Source organism: Piliocolobus tephrosceles, chromosome 8, assembly GCF_002776525.5.
Source record: "Piliocolobus tephrosceles isolate RC106 chromosome 8, ASM277652v3, whole genome shotgun sequence".
Taxonomy (NCBI): domain Eukaryota; kingdom Metazoa; phylum Chordata; class Mammalia; order Primates; family Cercopithecidae; genus Piliocolobus; species Piliocolobus tephrosceles.
In genome coordinates this window covers 28720252-28740031 of record NC_045441.1, presented here as the reverse complement: position 1 = coordinate 28740031, position 19780 = coordinate 28720252, and the positions used below count along the sequence as shown (strand labels likewise).

At 41.2% G+C, this 19780-nt stretch overlaps 1 protein-coding gene across 3 annotated transcripts in view; it reads right to left on the bottom strand.

Moving 5' to 3' along the window:
- Positions 1-19780, bottom strand: part of SUGCT (succinyl-CoA:glutarate-CoA transferase) — a 740869-nt gene that overhangs the window by 686033 nt on the left and 35056 nt on the right. For all 3 annotated transcript variants that reach the window (XM_023226370.2, XM_023226372.3, XM_023226369.2), the window contains exons 2-6: positions 15742-15793; positions 14717-14790; positions 8635-8720; positions 7618-7668; positions 2169-2289 (exon numbers count right to left, since the gene is read on the bottom strand). In XM_023226370.2, coding sequence (XP_023082138.1) covers positions 2169-2289; positions 7618-7668; positions 8635-8720; positions 14717-14790; positions 15742-15793 — 384 coding nt within the window. The remainder of the gene's footprint in view (positions 1-2168; positions 2290-7617; positions 7669-8634; positions 8721-14716; positions 14791-15741; positions 15794-19780) is intronic.

The following is a 19780-nucleotide window of genomic DNA, read 5'->3' as shown; positions in this document are numbered from 1 at the left end:
CTCCAGTCTGGGGGACAAAGCGAGACTCAGTCTCAAAAAAAAAAAAAGAAAGAAATGCAAGTAATTCCAACCTACATATGCTATATGCCTTTCTGCTTAAACAATCTATGTTTTTAAGTATAAATTGTCTATGAAAATAAACACTTCTGGCCAGGCATGGTAGCTCACGCCTATAATCTCAATACTTTTGGAAGCCAAGGTAGGCCAATCACATAAGGCCAGGAGTTCAAGAACAGCCAAGCCAACATGGCAAAACCCCATTTCTATGAAAAACACAAAAAAATTACTCCTTTACCTCATGCAGGTCTCTACTCAAATGTCACCATATGGGTAGAGCATTCTCTCACCTACCAGTATGAAATAACTTATTCTCACCCCACCCCCTTGCCAACTACCAGACTCAATTATCAAAAACAAAAATAAAGTGCTTATTTATTTACTATCTATCACCCTAACCTAGAATACAAATGCTCTAGAGAGCACAGATGGATTTTTATCACTCCTGTATTCCAGAATCTGAGTCTACTGCCTGGAAGATCATAGGTTTGCAGTAAATATTTGGTGGATGACTGAGTAAAAACTTATAATACTAGGAATTTTTCTGATGCAAACTATTAATATAACATTTTATGTTATGAGTCACTTTTCTCTATTGCATCCCTAATTAAGAGTTAAGTAGTTATATAGAAAACTAAGTAACACTGTGACTTTTTCCCTTTAGCCTAAACATACAAATACATGCATATATAAGCAGTTCACTGGCAAGGGCGGAACAATCGGAAGACTTTATGCCACTCTTTTCCTTCTCTTGGCTTAGTGCTTCTGAATATATTGAAGGGATACCTTGGGCTCCTATGTTATAACCTTAAAGTCAATTAACATTTCAACTGTGGGCCGGGAGTGATGGCTCATGCCTATAATGCTAGCACTTTGGAAGGCCAAGGTTAGTGGATCACTTGAGGTTAGGATTTAGAGACCAGCCTCGCCAACATGGTGAAACCGTCTCTTCTAAAAATACAAAAATCAGCCAGGCGTGGTGGTAGGCACCTGTAATCCCAGCTACTCGGGAGGCTGAGGCAGGAGAAACCTTTGAACTTAGGAGGCAGAGGTTACAGTGAGCCAAGATCAGGCCACTGAACTCCAGCCTGGGCGACGGAGTGAGACTCTGTCTCAAAAAAGAAAAAAAAAAATGTTTTCAACTGTAAATTCACCTATGCAAGAGTTAATAACAGTACTTTGTAAACATTTGTAAAACATCAACATAAAAATTAGCAAAACTCGGCCGGGCGCGGTGGCTCACGCCTGTAATCCCAGCACTTTGGGAGGCTGAGGCGGGCGGATCACAAGGTCAGGAGATCGAGACCACGGTGAAACCCTGTCTCTACTAAAAATACAAAAAAAAGCCGGGCGCCGTAGCAGGCGCCTGTAGTCCCAGCTACTCGGGAGGCTGAGGCAGGAGAATGGCGGGAACCCGGGAGGCGGAGCTTGCAGTGAGCCGAGATAGGGCCACTGCACTCCAGCCTGGTGGACAGAGCGAGACTCCATCTCAAAAAAAAAATAAATGAATAAAAATAAAAATAAATAAAACATTTAAAAAAAATTAGCAAAACTCTAGGCAGATAATTCAAAGAAAAAATATGAATAGCCAATAAATTTATGAAAATTTTCATTTAGGTTAATGTTCCTTAATAATGTTCAGCAGCCAAGGCCGGATGCGGTGGCTCATACCTGTAATCCCAGCACTTTGGGAGGCTGAGGAGAGTGGATCCCGAGGTCAGGAGATCGAGATCATCCTGGCCAACATGGTGAAACCCCATCTCTACTAAAAATACAAAAATTAGCTGGACATGGTGGCATGTGCCTGGTAATTCCAGCTACTCAGGAGGCTAAGACAGGAGAATCGCTTGAACCAGGGAGTCGGAGGTTGCAGTGAGCCGAGATCACGCCACTACACTCCAGCCTAGCAACAGACTGAGACTTTGTCTCAAAAACAAAAAACAAAAAAGAAAAAATTAATGTTCAGCAACTAAATGGCCTGGGAAAAAGGAAAGCACAATAACTTCCAAAAAAAAAAAAAAAAAAAAAGCCAGCAAGAGGTTTCTTACAGCAATAAGAAAACACAGAAACTGGAAAACCTTTTAACTGACAAGGATGTGGGGTTGAAATACCTGTGATGGAACAATAGATGATGTGAGGAGCAATCTTGTCTATATCTTCATATCCCAGGCCCATTGCAGACAGCTTGCCAGGGACATAGTTTTCCACAAACACATCACAAACAGCTGCGAGCTGATGGAAGAGGTGAACATGAGTCAGACTTCCCCTCAACAAATCCTCACATGATAGAATTTTAACTTCTACACAATTGATTCTCCCTTTCTAATAGCTCAGAAAAAATCACAGGACCGATGAAGCAAATTAGATAAACATAGAAGTTCTGGTCAACTACTTAAAGCATTACTGTTAGTAAAATCATGGCTTTTAAAGTTTTTGTAAGTACATGGTATTGAATGGATTCTACATCCTTTAAATGTAATAAATATCTAGACTACATGGTCTGTCCAAATAGATTCTCAAAAGATTAGGTAGAAAAATTAGAATGTAAGTACATTAAGTCTATGAAAAACACCTTTTAAAACCTTTACAAGAAAACTAAATGGTCATGTCTGGTTGCTCACTCCTCTAATCTCAGTACTTTGGGAGGCCAAGGCAGGTGGATTGCTTGAGCCCAGGAGTTCAAGACTAGCCTAGGCAACATGGCAAAATCCCATCTCTACAAAAATTAGCCAGACAAGGTGGTGTACACCTATGGTCCCAGCTACTCGGGAGGCTCAGGTGGGAGGATTTCTTGATCCAGGAAGTTGAGGTTGCAGTGAGCTGCGATGATGGTGCCACTGCACTCCAGCCTGGGAGACTATTAGACCTTGTCTCCAAAAACAGACCTAAATACAAAGTCTTTACTACTCAGCATCCCTATTGTTATGTAATATTCCTCATTGTAACATGCACTTAACACATGTAAACAGGATTCTGAAATGTTTTCACACCTTTCAGATGCATTCTTCCCAAAGAGTTTTATTTGTATTTAATGAACCACTGGAGTTTTTTTTTCTTCAGGCTACTAAACTATAGCCCAGTAAACCAGGAACTGCCAGGAACAAAATCCAGATTGTGATGCCCAGAGCACTGTTACAGGAATTAGAGGACAATGCAGCACTGTAAACCTTAATTTTAATTTTTTTCCCAAAATTTCAATTGCGACTACATACTTTTAAAAATGTTTGTAAAGGGCCAGGTGCAGTGGCTCACACTTGTAGTCCCAGCACTTTGGGAGGCCAAGGAAGGCAGACCACTTGAGGTCAGAAGTTCAAGACCAGCCTGGCCAACATGGTGAAACCCTGTCTCTACTAAAATTACAAAAAAATGAGCCAGATGTGGTGGCACATGCCTGTAATCCCAGCTACTTGGGAGGCTGAGGCACAAGAATCACTTGAACCCAGGAGATAGAGGTCACAGTGAGCTGAGATCGCACCACTGCACTCCAGCCTGGGTGACAGAGTGAGAGAGTGAGACCCTGTTTCAAGAGAGACCCTGTTTCAAGAGTGAGACCCTGTTTCAAGAGAGTGAGACCCTGTTTTTTTTTTATTTTAAATTGGCTGGGCACAGTGACTCACACCTGTAAATCCTAGCACTTTGGGGGGCCAAGGTAGGCAGATCACTTGAGGCTAGGAGTTCGAGACCAGCCTGGCCAATATGGCGAAACCTGTCTCTACTAAAACTACAAAAATTAGCTGGGCATGGTGGTACACACTTGTAGTCTCAGCTACTCGGGAGGCTGAGGCAGGACAATCATTTGAACCCAGGAGGTGGAGGTTGCCGTGAGCCAAGATAGTGCCACTGCACTCCAGGCTGGGGCAACAGAGCAAGATTCCATCTCAAAAAAAAAAAATCACAATAATTGGCTGGGCCCCATAGCTCACACCTGTAATCCCAACACTTTTTGAGGCTGAGGGGGTGGATCACTTGAGGTCAGGAGTTTGAGACAAGCCTGGGCAACATAGCAAGGCCTCATCTCTACAGAAAATTTAAAAATTAGCCAGGCACGGTGTCACATGCCTGTAGTCCCAGCTACACAAAAGGATGAAGCAGGAGGACTGCTTGAGCCCAGAAGGTAGAGGCTGCAGTGAGCAAGTTCTCGCTACTGCACTCCAGCCTGGGCAACAGAGTGGGAATGTCTCAAAAAAAAAAAAAAAAAAGCACTCCTACAAGCACTAAAGAAAATAAACTGCAGGCTAGCTGGGTGCAGTAGCTCACACCTGCAATCCCAGCACTTTGGGAGGCCAAGGCAGGTAGATTACCTGAGGTCAGGAGTTCAGGACCAGCCTGGCCAACATGGTGAAACCCTGTCTCTACTAAAAAATACAAAAATTAGCCAGGCATGGTGGTGGGCACCTGTAGTCCCAGCTACTCGGGAGGCTGAGACAGGAGAATTGCTTGAACCCGGAAGGCAGAGGGTGGAGTGAGCCGAGATCACACCATTGCACTCCAGCCTGGGAGACAAGAGCGAAACTCCGCCTCAAAAAACAAAAAAGGAAGAAAGAAAGAAAATAAACTGCATGCTATATAGCAAAATTCTAATATCGTTTCACCTAGGCATAGGATAAATGAGAGTTCATTATTCTTTCAACTTTTCTGAATGTTTTAACTTTTCATAACAAAATGTCATAGGAAAATAAAACTCATGCGTTGCTATGCTGACCATAACACATGCCCGTAAAAATGATATTGTGACTGTCAACTAATTAACATAGAAAATTGTCTGAAATATTGGATAACACATGATCAAAAGTTATCAAATCATATCGCCACAATAATACTAAGTTCTATATAGGTTTTCTAAGCAGAGTTTCAGTTTTTACACAACCTGTTTTTGGTTACCCTAGTTGACAAAGGAGTCATACTTTTTGAAGCTCTCATGTATCCAGTTGATTGACTTGTATAATACTTTGGAACTGTTTCTATAAACTAGACCCATTATATTAGCAATCCAAGGCACCAAGGCCTAAATGGAGAGGGATTTTTTTTGCCATTCCTTTTTTTTTTTGAGATGGAGTCTCACTCTGTCACCCAGGCTGGAGTGCAGTGGTGCGATCTTGGCTCACTGCAACCTCTACCTCCTGGGTTCAAGTGATTCTCCTGACTCAGCCTCCCAAGTAGCTGGGACTACAGGCACACATCACCACGCCTGGCTAATTTTTGCATTTCTATTACAGACAGGGTTTCACCATGTTGGCCAGGCTGGTCTCGAACTCCTGACCTCATGACCCGCCCGCCTTGGCCTCCCAAAGTGCTAGGATTACAGGTGTGAGCCACCATGCCTGGTCTTTTTTGCGACTCTTAAGGCCAGAAGAGAAATCTATACCAGAAATATGAAAGACTAGAGAAAAAAAAATTTTTCCTTTAGAAAATAACTTACGAATTGTATAACTACCTAAAAGCAATTGACTGGCCATGGTGGTTCACACCTGTAATCCCAGCATTTTGGGTGGCTGAGGTATGCGGATTGCTTGAGGCCAGGAGAACAATTTAGAAAAATCAAAACAAGTTTCAAAAGAAAAACAAAAACAAACAAACCTAAGTTATGCTACAGGAAAGATATGGGAAGACAGGGTGGTAAGATCAGGATGATTTTCAAGCTTTGGGTTCAAAATATATCTAGTTAACGAAAATTCTAAATTGGCTGCATTGATCCAGCAGAACCAAAAAGGATGGTCCCTGATTCTGATCTTAATAATTAAAGATTATCTTTCAATGACCGAGATAGAGAACATAAAGCAGCAGAAGAGCAATTGAAGCTAAGTTCATGTTTGGGTAAAAAATAAAGTTTGAGGCCAGGCGCAGTGGTTCACGCCTGTAAACCCAGCACTTTGAGAGGCTGAGGCAGGTGGATCACCTGAGGTCAGGAGTTTGAGACTAGCCTGACCAATATGGTGAAACCCCATCTCTACCAAAAATATAAAAATTAGCCGGGCGTGGAGGCACATGCCTGTGGACCCAGCTACTCCGCAGGCTGAGACAGGAGAATTGCTTGAAACCAGGAGGCGGAGGTTGCAGTAAGCCGAGATTGCACCACTGTACTCCAGCCTGGGTGACACAGCAAGACTCTGTCTCTAAATAAATAAATAAGTTTGAGACTTGGTTCTCTAACCAAATAGCCCTAAGTACAGTTGGCCCTTGAACAACAGGGGTTTGAACTCTGCAAGTCCACCCCTAGGTGGATTCTTTTCAACCAAACGTGGATGGAAAATACAGTATGCACTGGATGCAAAACCCATGTACACTGAGAGCCAATTTTTTATACAAGCAGGTTCCACAAGTCCTGTACTGCAGGACTTAAGTATTCACAGATTTTGGTATATGTTGAGGTTCTAGTAGAACCAGTCCCCCAAATACAGAATACTGTACATCCATTAGATTCACCTGTAAACCTTAGCAAAGATGGCAAACAAGGTTTATCCCACATGATGAATCTAACATCAGGAACATAGGAAATAATAACAGCTAATACCTCATGAGTGCTGACTATGTGGCAAGCACTCGTCTACACATTTTACACAGACTAACTCAATTCTAACAACAACCCTAGAGAGTAGGTACTATTGGGCTGGGCACAGTGCTTTACACATGTAAATCCCAGCTCTTTGGGAGGCCAAGGTAGGCAGATCACTTGAGGTCAGGAGTTCAAGACCAGCCTGGCCAATATGGTGAAACCCCATTGTTACTAAAATTACAAAAATCAGCCAGGTGTGCTGGTGCACACCTGTAATCCCAGCTACTCTGGAGGCTGTGGCAAGAGAATTGCTTGAACCCAAGAGGTGGAGGTTGCAGAGAGCCAAGATCATGCCACTGCCCTCCAGCCTGGGCAAAAAAGCAACACTCTGTTTCAAAAAAAAGAAAGAAAGTAGGTACTATTATTACCCAGTTTACTAATGAAGAAACTGAGACACAAAGAAGTTATATAACCTGTCTGAAGTCATATAGCCAGTAAGCACAGAAGGCAGGATTCAAACCCCATGCAAAGGTATCCATCCTTAATTTTAACCACTGTGCCTTCCAGCTCCTCTAAGAAAGATGCAGAGATCAGGTCTGGATATACTGATCATCTGAGTAAGGGTTAGAGAAAGCTTGGACTCTCCAGTGATGTGACCCAGATCCAAATGTCAGCTTTCCCCATACTAGCTAGGTAATCATGGAGCATCACTTAGGTACCAGGAAACTCAATTCCTTTTATGTAAATGAGATTTCAATACTTCATTTACAAGGTAAAATCTGAGAATTAGAGAAGATAATGTGAGCAAAGTGCCCAAGCCCAGGATTTGCTGCAGAGTTGGTGCTCAGTCAATAGTAGCTAGCACCATAATGATCCACAATATACAAAAAATTTAAAGCACATTACACTTACAAAGAAGTATACAAATCAAGGTAAATACTTAAAAGGTATTTGTTGCAAATGTACAGATCACCCATAAAATTGAGTTTGAAAACACTTTTGTTCTGATATTTCAATCCCTAATTATAACCTAGGTGGTAGGATGCCTTCTATACATCATACTGTACCTCTTTGATGATTTTCACCCCTTTTGGATCCTTGATATTAACAGCAATACTCTAAAAATTAAATACATATATATATATTATTTCGATGACTGAAACACAAGAAGCCCAATCCCCACCATTATGCAATATACCCACATAACAAACATGCAATGTATCCCCTGAATCCAAAATAAAAAGTAAAAATAAATAAATAAAGCATGTATATTAAAATACTATCATAAAAGTTCTTCTTTTTTTCTTTTTTTCTTTTTTTACTTTTTGAGACGGAGTCTTGCTCTGTTACCCAGGCTGGAGTGCAGTGGTGTGATCTCAGCTCACTGCAACCTCTGTGTCCTGGGTTCAAGCGATTCACATGCCTCAGCCTCCCAAGTAGCTGGGACTACAGGCACATGCCACCATGCCCACCTAATTTTTGTATTTTTAGTAGAGACGGGGTTTCGCCTTATTGGCCAGGATGGTCTCAATCTCCTGACCTCATGATCCGCCCGCCTCGGCCTCCCAAAGTGCTGGGATTACAGGCGTGAGCCACTGTGCCCAGTCATGAAAGTTCTTCTTATTGCTGACAAGAAAGCCACATATCATAGATCATCCTCTTAAATTTATTTTATGCATGAAGAAATATTTAAATCATCTTTACTAATTCTATTTACCATGAGGATATATTAATACGCTAACAAGGATGAAAGGAGATGTTTTTAAAGTATAATACCAAGTGTTAGGCAATTATTCCCTAATAATAACAAATGTAAGGAATCAAATGATTTTTCTATTTCATAAAATTATTTCCATTATAAATTCTTATGAAATGTTCTAAGTTACTTAGTATGTAAGAAAGAGTAGTAAAAAGCTCCATTGTTTCTACTTAGTGAATGGTAAATGAACAGAAGTTTAATTTATTTGAAATATTAATTACATCTTAATTTCTTTAAGGAAGAAAAAAAAGCCACAGTGATATCAACAGTTTTGCTATTACAAGAGAATTACACACAAAAAGCCAAAAAGGGATGATATTCTTACTTTTTTATTTCGGTTAACACTGAGATAATATGTACTTTCTGTCCCAACAAAAGGTGGCCCCCAAGTCCGTGTATCATCTCCAACTCCTGAAAATAATAACATGAGCTATTAATCTTTGGGGTTTTTTTTTTTTTTTTGGAGATGGAGTCTCATTCTGTTGCCCAGACTGGAGTGCAGAGGAACAATCTCTGCTCACTGCAACTTCTACCTCCTGGGTTCAGGTAATTCTCCTGCCTCAGCTACCCGAGTAGCTGGGATTACAGAAGTGCACCACCATACCTGGCTAATTTTTGTGTTTTTAGTAGAGACAGGGTTTCACCATGTTGGCCAGGCTGGTCTCAAACTCCTGGCCTCAGGTGATCCACCCACTTCGGCTTCCCAAAGTGCTGGGATTACAGGCATGAGCCACTATACCCAGTCATTTAAAGCAGTTTCTAAGTGACTGTGAAAAAAAATAAAAATAGTACTATCAATTTCTAGAACTATAATTTAATTGTACTATCAATTGCTAAAACTAGCTGGGATTACAGGCACCCGCCAGCATGCCCTGCTAATTTTTGTATTTTTACTAGAGACAGGGTTTCACCATATTGGCAGGCCCATCCCGAACTCCTGACTTCAGATGATCCGCCCGCCTCAGCCTCCCAAAGTGCTGGGATTACAGGTGTGAGTCACCACACCCAGCCAAGAAGCATTAGTTCTAACTGGAGCTAAACCAATGACATCTCCTGCATCAGCCTCCATAGTAACTGGGATTACAGGTGTGCACCACCATGCCCGGCTAATTTTTTATTTTTAGTAGAGACAGGGTTTCACAATATTGGCCGGGCTAGTCCCAAACTCCTGACCTCAAGTGACCCAGCCGCCTAGGCCTCCCAAAGTGATCCCACTGAGCCAGGCCAGTAGTTTATTTTAGACATTTGCACTCATTTCTCAGGTGGAGATAATGTCAGGAGTCTAAACTGGAGGCCTACAAGGCTTTCCTGATTTAACTGGGGTTTCAGAAGGCTCTGTGTCCATGGCACATGATAGGAAATGTATGGGTTAAAGGACATAATCTGGAAAAACTTACAGCTTGGGAGACAGTTTTATTTGACCCACACAATCCTTTAAGTTTTTAGCTAGCTGCCATGATTTCAAAATCTGGAAATCTTTAAAAATTCACACTGCCTTTCTTAGATGACCTTTTGATACATTCATTCATTCAACAAATATTTATTGAGCACCAACTATGTCACAGACACTGCTCTGTGCAGAGCAGACACAGCAATGAACAAAAGACCAACAGCCCTGGCCTCGTGTCCCCTAGTGGAGACGATGCTGAAATTTCAGCTGCATCCTTGCTCACTTCCCTGCTCACTTTCCTCACTTAGGATCCCTGCCTGGCCCTGCAGGCACACAGATACATCCACTGACTGGCTAACTCTACAAAAAGAGGAGTATACATAAATGTAATATGCTCTCTGGTTACACAAATAAAAATAATCCAATCTAATACTAAATCAGAAAACTACAACCAGGCCAGACGTGGTGGCTCATGCTGGTAATCCCAACACTTTGGGAGGCCAAGAAGGGTAGATCACTTGAGGCCAGGAGTTTGAGAACAGCCTAGGCAACATGGTGAAACCGTGTCTCTACAAACAGTGAAAAAATTAGCCAGGTGTGGTAGCACATGCCTGTATTCCCAGCTACTTAGGACACTGAGATGGGGGAATCGCTTGAGCTCAGGAGGTCAATGCTGCACTGAGCCAGGAGTGTGCCACTGCGGGACAGAGCAAGATCCTGTGAAAAGAAAAGAAAAAGAAGAGAAGAGAAGAGGAGGAAAGGGGAGGAGAAGGGAAGGCAGGGAAAAAAAGAAAAGAGAAAAGAAAAGAAAGAGAGAAGGAGGGCAGGGCAGGGCAGGGCGAAAGAAAGAAAGAGACAGAGAAAGAGAGAAAGAGAGAGAAAGAAAGAGAGAAAAAAAAAGGAAAGAAAGAAAGAAGAAAAGAAAACTGAAAACTACAACCAAATTTTATTTAATTGAACTGTATGAAACTAGTTTTCTACTGAAATGTGAAAATACCACGAAGCTGCTTTTAATGAAAATCACTTTTTCTCATATCTGTGTTGAGTAACTATCTCAAAAACCCAAAACAATTAAATATATAATATGAATATTAAAATGTATTAATTGGGAGGGTGAAGAGAAGTCATCATAGTAAATGATCAAAAAAAGGACAATAGGCCAGATGGAGTGGCTCACACCTGTAACCCCAGCACTTTGGGAGGCCGAGGTGTGTGGATCACCTGAGGTCAGGAGTTTGACACCAGCCTGGTCAACATGGTGAAACCCCATCTCTACTAAAAACAAAAAAATCAGCTGGGCGTGATGGCACATGCCTGTAATCCCAGCTTCTCAGGAGGCTGAGGCAGGAGAATCATTTGAACCTGGGACGTAGAGGTTGCAGTGAGCCGAAATCATGCCATTGCACTCTAGCCTGGGCAACAAGAGTGAAAACTCTGTCACAAAAAAAAAAAAAGGACAATAAACACCTGGCAGGAACAAAGCCCGATACCAAGTGTATGGCAATGAGACATAATAAAGGCCTAGACAAAGAAAGATCTGTTGTGGTTTAGTTTCCATGGTGGAAACTAAAAAGTACAAAGGAGAAATAGGCCTCACTATATAGGGAACAACAATTTGTAAAATTAATAGAAATACAAATGTTACCCTGGTGGCCAACTGAAATAGCAAGAGAAATTATTAACACATTGAATGTTCTATGTGTTATAGGAATGGAAAATGCAAGAAAACCAATGGTTGTAAGTGCTGCAGTGTTGAAATCAGATAGCAATATGGAAATTAGAAGCTTTAAAGAAAAAAAACAAATGTTGAGCTAGAAAATAAACATTCTTCCGCATGTATCCAACACTGACTAAAAGCGATGAACATCACTGAATGAATAAACGAAGCATCATCTCTGGGAGCAGGACTTGCCAGGCACTTCTACCGCCTGAGACTGGCAGGGATAATAAAAAGTAATAAAATATACTAATACATGATATTCCTCATGCTCATCAGAGAATGTTCTGCTAACTGCCTTGGCCTCTTAAGAATATCTACTTAACAAGAAATTGAATCTTCCAGATCAAGTATTCTACTTTCTGTAAAGACAAAATAAAATTTAAAAAATTTTAAAAAAGAAGGAAACAAACAAAAAGATATTCTACTTTATATGGCTATCACTTACGGTCAATTACTAAGTTTACAAATCATTCTCCTGTGAGTCTTAGAGATACATACACATTATTCACCACTAGACCAGTCTCACTGATTTGGGGATTCTGTTTAAGACCCATAGGATCAGATCTTGAAACATAAATAATAATGCTAATTTTTGAAAACTTCTAAAACAAGCTGCATAGGCCAGGTGTGGTGGCTTACCCACACCTGTAATGTCAGCACTTTGGGAGACTGAGGTCGAAGGATCGTTTGCGCCCAGGAGTTCAAAACCAGTCTTGGGTTTTGAACTCCTGTCCTGTTTGGTAAAAACAGGAAGACCCTGTTTTTACCAAAAACTATGTGTGTGTGTGTGTGTGTGTGTGTATATATATATATATATATATATATATATATTTTTTTTTTTTTTTTTTTTTAAATAAGGCCGAGTGTGGTGGCTCATAGAGCGAGACTCCATCTCAAAAAAAAAGTAGCCAGGTACGGTTGCGCACAACTATGGTTCCAGCTAAGGTAGGAGGATTGCTTGAGCCCGGGAGGTCGAGGCCACAGTAAGCCATGATCACACGATGGCACTCAAGCCTGGATGACAGAGTGAGATCCGTCTCAAAAAAAAATAAAATAAAACAAGCTGTTTATATGATGATATAGCAGACATTAAAAAACATGGACTGTGCCCTTTAAGTGCTTATTGGAGAGAAAGGGCACAAAACAATGACACATTCCTTTTTGAGATGGAGTGTGGCTCTTGTTGCCCAGGCTGGGGTACAATGGCATGGTCTCAGCTCACTACAACCTCCATCTCCCAGGTTCAACCAATTCTCGTGCCTCAGTCTCCCAAGTAGAGATCACAGGCATCCGCCACCATGCACCACTAATTTTTGTACTTTTAGTAGAGAAGGGGGTTTCACCACGTTGGCCAGGTTGGTCTTGAACACCTGACCTCAGGTGATCCGCCCACCTCAGTCTCCCAAAATGTGATGACAGGTGTGAACCACTATGCCCGGCCAATAATGATGCTTTTCTAAGAAACTTTATCAATAACAGCTTGAACTAAATACCAAACTGCTAAGATGATACCATATAAAAGTGAGAAATGTGTACACAGAATATATTTATTTGGTGAACAAAGGAGGAAGAAAGAACAGGAAAGATGTCAGACGAAAACATAAAAGCAAAAAACTGATCTAAGCTTAGGTGTTTCCTTCTTCAAAACCTTTAAAATTATAAAATGAGAAAATGTTTCTTTTATTGGGAATAGAAAAAAATGGCCAGGAGTAGTAGGTCATACCTGTAATCCCAACATTCTGAAAGGCTGAGACAGGAGTTCAAGACCAGCACAAGCAACATAGCAAGACCCTGTCTCTACATACACACACACACAAAATTGTATTATTATAGCTGGGCATGGTGGCACATGCCTGTAGTCCCACCCATTCAGGAGGCTGAGGCAGGAGAATTGCTCAAGCTTAGTAGTTGGAGGCTATAGTGAGCTATGATCACACCACTGCACTCCAGCCTGGATGACAGAGGGAAATGCCGTCTCTAAAAAATAAAAAGAAAAAGGAAATAGAAAAGAATGACTTAGGTTGGAGTATTTGAGGTTTTCTGTTTGTTTGTTTGTCTATTTGTTTTTGAGACAGGGTCTTACTCTGTCACCCAGGCTGGAGTGCAGTGGCACGATCTCGGCTCACTGAAACCTCCACCTCCCAAGTTCAAGAGATTCTTCCACCTCAGCCTCCCAAGTAGCTGGAACCACAGGTGTCTGCCACCATGCCCGGCTCATTTTTGTATTTTTAGTGGAGACAGGATTTCACCATGTTGGCCGGGCTGGTGTCGAACTGCTGACCTCAGGTGATCCGCCTGCCTCCCACAGTACTGGAATTGCAGGCGTGAGTCACCATGCCCAGCCTTGGGTTGTTTTTTGAGGAACTTTGATTCCTTTTCCTTCTCTCCTTCTTCTTTACCCTATTTCTTCACTTTTATCCTCCTTTCTCCTGGCCTTCCCTTTATTCCACGGTGAGGGAGGGTGGCCAGGCCCACTGTAATCTCAGTCTCAACGCTAAAGCTAGGCTGGGACTAAGGAAGGCCAGAATCACAGCTGAGGGTCTGGATATTCCTTATTACCTGTGTGCCCCTAAATAAGTTGCTTTACATCTCTGTGCCTCCATTTTCTCCTTTATAAACTATGAATAATAACATCAGCCCATAGGGTTGTTCTAAAGATTAAATAAGCACAGGCAAAGCATTGACAACTTTGCCCGGCACTGTAGGTGTCGTTATCATCGTTGTTATACACTGCATCTCAGCTTCTTTGTTTTTTTTGAAGCAGAGTCTTGCTCTGTTGCCCAGGCTGGAGTGCAGTGGCATGACCTTGGCTCACAGCAACCTCCACCTCCCGGGTTCAAGTGATTCTCCTGCCTCAGCCTCCCAAGTAGCTGGGATTACAGGTCCATGCCTGGCTACTTTTTTTTTGTATTTTTAGTAGAAACGAAGTTTCACCATGTTGGCCAGGCTGGTCTTGAAGTCCTGACCTCAAGTGATCTGCCCTCCTCGGCTTCCCAAAGTGCTGTGATTACAGGCGTCAATCACTGTGGCCAGCCTCAGCTTCTAACAAAAGCCTTCAGGTGCAAAGAAGAAACTGGCTTGAGCCTTAGCACTTAGCACACATAAGGACTAAAAAGATACCATTAATTAGTGTTAGTTCACAGGAAAACAAGAAATGGAGAAGAAAAAGACAATCATTTCATTTTAATTCCCTCCTTATCTCACTTACAGGTATACTAAACATGGGTATTTAGAGAATTATTTAAATATATTTATTAGCTTATTTCTATTTTTTAAAGGGAGTAATAATAGCTTTACCTGGTCTCTCCACTTTTATAACTTCTGCTCCAAGATCTCCTAAATTCATAGTAGCAAAAGGTCCCGCCAGGATTCTACAATGTTAAAAATGATAAATTAATTACCATCTGGAAAATTTTTACATTAATTATTTTCTTAAAGACCCATCAACACAGACAAGCTCATATAATGCTAGTAAGAATCAAAACAGTTAAAACTGTAATTTGGCCATATGTAATAGGAGCTTTAAAAATATATACCCCCTTTCTTTTTCTTTTTCTATTTTTTTGAGACGGAGTCTCGCTCTGTCGTCCAGACTGGAGTGCAGTGGCGCCATCTCGGCTCACTGCAAGCTCCACCTCCTGGGTTCACCCCATTCTCCTGCCTCAGCCTCCTGAGTAGCTGGGACTACAGGTGCCCGCCACCATGCCCGGCTAATTTTTTTGTATTTTTAGTAGAGACGGGGTTTCACCGTGTTAGCCAGGATGGTCTCCATCTCCTGATCTCATGATCCGCCCGCCACGGCCTCCCAAAGTGCTGGGATTACAGGGGTCAGCCACTGCACCCAGCCCCTATAATTCTTTTTCTAGAATTTTATCCTGAGGAAGAAATCAAAACTGAGGGAAATATTTGCGTACAAGGAAGCCTAATTTATAATCGTGAAAGATTAGAGGATGTTAAGTAATTATGTGACCTCGATATATTAACTATCTTACTTTTTGTTGAATTTTGAATAACATAGGAAAATATCTCAAATATAACATTGTGTTTAAAATGTGGGTAAAACTGTAATTTCAATATGGTTCCAATTTTTGTTTTTTAAGATTATATATAAATACACATTGGGAAAAGGCATAAATACTACACAAATTGTCTCATAGAATGATGATATTAAGGAATTTTTCTTTTCTTATTTTCTTCTCTAAAATTTCAGCATAAGCATATAAGTATCTTCTTATAATTCAAAAAATTAAATGTTTTTGAGGAAAGGGAAAAACCCAGTCCCCCCCAAAAAAAAACCCAAATGTTGATAAACCAATACAAACCTTGTTAGATCCAGAATTTTTACCCCTTCCAATGGCTTTATATTGTTCATATCTGGCAAAACAGAGAAAACATTTCAAGATAATTGATTACTAATTTTCTTACATTTTCACATACACCATTATAAGCTTGAGATAGATCACAAGGACTACAGTGATTCTTAGCAAGGGAGTCCACAGACCACAAGGCTCTAGTAAATAAAGAATACCGGAAGCTGAGCCAAGCGCAGTGACTCATGCCTGTATCCCAGCACTTTCGGAGGCCAAGGTAGGCAGATCACCTGAGATCAGGAATTCGAGACCAGCCTGGCCAACATGGTGAAATCCTGTCTGTACTAAAACTACAAAAAATAGCCAGGCACCGTGGCATGTGCATGTAATTCTAGCTACTCGCTGAGGCAGGAGGATCCTTTGAACCCAGGAGGCGGAGGCTGTAGTGGGCCAAGATGGAGCCACTGCACTCCAGCCTGAGCAACAGAGCGAGACACCACCTCAAAAAGAAAAAAAAAAAGAAAAAAATTACTATCACAATCACAGCAATAGCAAATATTTGAAGTGCATGGATTGGTGCATTATTTTCTTGACAGCATACTTATATGGAAAACCAAATTATAATCAGAAGGTAAACTGATAGGCAAAGCATCAGAAAAAGGAAAGTAGCTAAAACCATGTTTAATGTGGTAAATTGTTACAGCTATTTCCCCAAAAATCACACCTCCAACCTCATACATTCTCCTCCCACGCTGGCACTGGGCTTGGACATCTGTCTTGTTTTCGCCAATAGGATATTAGGAAAGTTGATGCCAGCAGAGGCAGGATAAGTGCTTGTACACTGGGGCTTGACTTTTTGGACCACTTCAATCTTCATGCGAAGAAGCACAAGATGAAAGAACACATGGAGAGAAGTTCAGCTGAGACTGTCATTGCAGCAGTCCCAGCTGAGCCCCAGACATCTGGATGAAGCCATATTGGAACACCCAGGCCGAGCCAAACCACTAGCTATTTGCAGACACATGAATAAACCCAGGTGAATCCAGCAAAAGAATTGCCCAACTGGCCAGGCATGGTGGCTCACGCTTGTAATCCCAGCACTTTGGGAGGCTGAGGCAGGCAGATCATCTGAGGTCAGGAGTTCCAGACCAGCCTGGCCAACCCCGTCTCTACTAAAAATGCAAAATTTTTTTTTTTTTTTTTTTTTTAGTAGAGACGGGGTTTCACCGTGTTAGCCAGGATGATCTCGAACTCCTGACCTCGTGATCCGCCCGTCTCGGCCTCCCAAAGTGCTGGGATTACAGGCTTGATGGTGGCGCATGCCTGTAATCCCAGCTACTCTGGAGTCTGAGGCTGGAGAATCACTTGAACCCAGGAGGTAGAGGTTGCAGTAATCTGAGATGGCACCACTCAAGCCTGGGCAACAAAAGCAAACTCTGTCTTAAAAAAAGAAAGAAAGAAAGAATTGCCCAATCAACTCACAAAACTTTGAGAAAAAAATAAAGCCTTGTTTTAAGGCACTAAGTTTTGGAGTGGTTTGTTATATGGCAATAGATTAATACAATGGCTTACAGCAGAGATAACCTGTTATAGTAGCGAGAATGATCCTTGTACACGTAAAACATCCTTCCCTGCTCAAAATCCTCTGTGGCTTCCTACTAAACTTAGAATGAAATCCAACTTCTTTCCACAGCTCACAAAATCCTGCTTGTTCTGGCCCTTGACACTTAAAAATATGATAGAAGGAAAAATACTATAGAAAGGCAGAAAGATCGAGATAAGAAAATCACCTACAGAGCAGAACAAAAAAATAAAAGTGGAAAATGGAGAAAAGGTAACAAAAATAAAACATCAGTCCAGGAAACCCAATAATATGAGCTTCTTAAAGAGTGAACAGCAAAAACAGAAAAGAGAGTATTACCAAAGAAATAATTCAGAAAAAATTGCCTAGAACTGAACGGCATAAATTTCTAGACTGGAAGGTCCCTCTACTGACCCAGCATAATGGATTTTTAAAAGACACATAGCAAGCACACCAAGACATCACTGAAAATCTGGAATACTGACTTCTCTGACAAAAGGTCTTAAACATTTCTAGGGAGATAAAAGCAGGTCAGATACAAAGGACTGGTTATCAGGAGGACATTGAATTTCTCAACAATGCTGAAAGACAAAACAAAAAACTGGAGCAAAAAAAAAAAAAAAAAAACCCTTAAAATTCTGAGGGGAGAAATTCTTTCTCCCTAAAATTCTAAACCCAATTAAAACACAAGTCAAGTGTGAGGGTAGAAGAAAAATATTTTCAGTCACGCAGGTTTTCAAAAACTACCTGTCATGCATCCTTTCTTGGAAAAATTCCTTTCAAAGGTAATCTAGAAATTTAGAAAATTACTTTATAAGAAAATCATTCCTCCCCACCTGAATATAAGGAAGACTCTAGATCCAACTTACAAGTGACAGGAGCTATAGGAGACAGAGGACCATGTCAAGGACACAATACGGAAGCAGACACAAAAATCCAGAATGCCCGAAACACTGCAGGAAATGGAAATATTTATTTCTTTAACAAATAAAAAGGCAAGAAAAATGCAAGATGTAGACAGAGACCCCAAATTAAATGAGACTTAAGTGTCAACCAACCACAGTATATGAGCCTTACTTACAGCCTGATTCAAACAAACTATTAAAAATCAGATAATGATAGGCAAGGTGGCTCATGCCTGTAATCCCAGCACTTTGGGAGGCCAAGGTGGGCGGATCACTTAAGGTCAGGAATTCGAGACCAGCCTGGTCAACCTGGTGAAACCCCATCTCTACAAAAATACAAAAATTTAGCTGGGTGCGGCGACGAGCGCCAGTAGTCCCAGCTATTCAGGAGGCTGAGACAGGATAATCTCTTGAATCCAGGAGGCAGAGGTTGCAGTGAGCCGAGATTACACCACTGCACTCCAGCCTGGGCAACACAGGAAGACTCCATCTCAAAAATAAAATTAAATTAAATTAAATTAAATTAAATTAAAAAATAAAATACAAAAAGAATAAAAATAAAGCAGAGGGGTGAAGTTAAAGCTCAGGATGACAACAAGGAAGATACCAACACAATAGCTGAGAGGTTTGCACGCGCATCGCAGTATGGGATAAGTGGAGGCTAGATATTGAGAAGGCAAATAAAGAAACCGGACAAATATTAACAAAGAGAAATAAAAAGGTATACATGAGCAGCAGTGTAATCAGAGTATGAATAATAATTGTACTGTTTAAAAAATTTTTTTAAACAAACATAATTTAGCAGTTTAATTTAGCAAGGAAAAAATGATTTGTGAAATCAGACAACCCCTCCCTACCCTCCCCCAAGTCACAGCAGATTTAGAGGGTCTCCAGTGCTGCTGTATAGTGGGCATAGTGGGAGAGAATTTATGCATACAAAAGGGAAAGAGATGTACAGGGAGCAGAAGCAAGGTATAGAAACAGCTAGTGCCTTAGAACACGATCTGAACAGCTGGTGGCTGTATGTCTTTGAGGTCCAGCTGCTGGGACTGGCTGAGAGTCAGCAACTGTTATTGAAGCATACCCCTAAGATAGGTGTTCAGTTTGCTTACCTACTAAATTAGGTTGTGGGTTGTAGGTAAAAACTCAAGTATGTGAGTATGGAGGCTTTCTTAGGCCAGATTTTAGTTTGATGAAACAGTATAATAACAATCTAAATACTGAATAGTGATCTAACAAAATATATAATTTGGAAGGATGGAAAGTGCATGGATATTTGTTCAAATGGTAGTGAAAGAAAGCTAGCCTCTTTTTTTTTTTTTTTTTTGAGACAGAGTCTCATTCTGTCTCCCTCGCTTGTGATCTTGGCTCACTGCAATCTCCGCTTCCCAGATTCAAGTGATTCTCCTGCCTCAGCCTCCCAGGTAGCTGGGATTACAGGCACCTGCCACCAGGCCCAGCTAATTTTTGTAGTTTTAGTAGAGACAGGGTTTCACCATGTTGGTCAGGCTGGTCTCGAACTTCTGACCTCAGGTGATCCACCCACCTCGACCTCCCAAAGTGC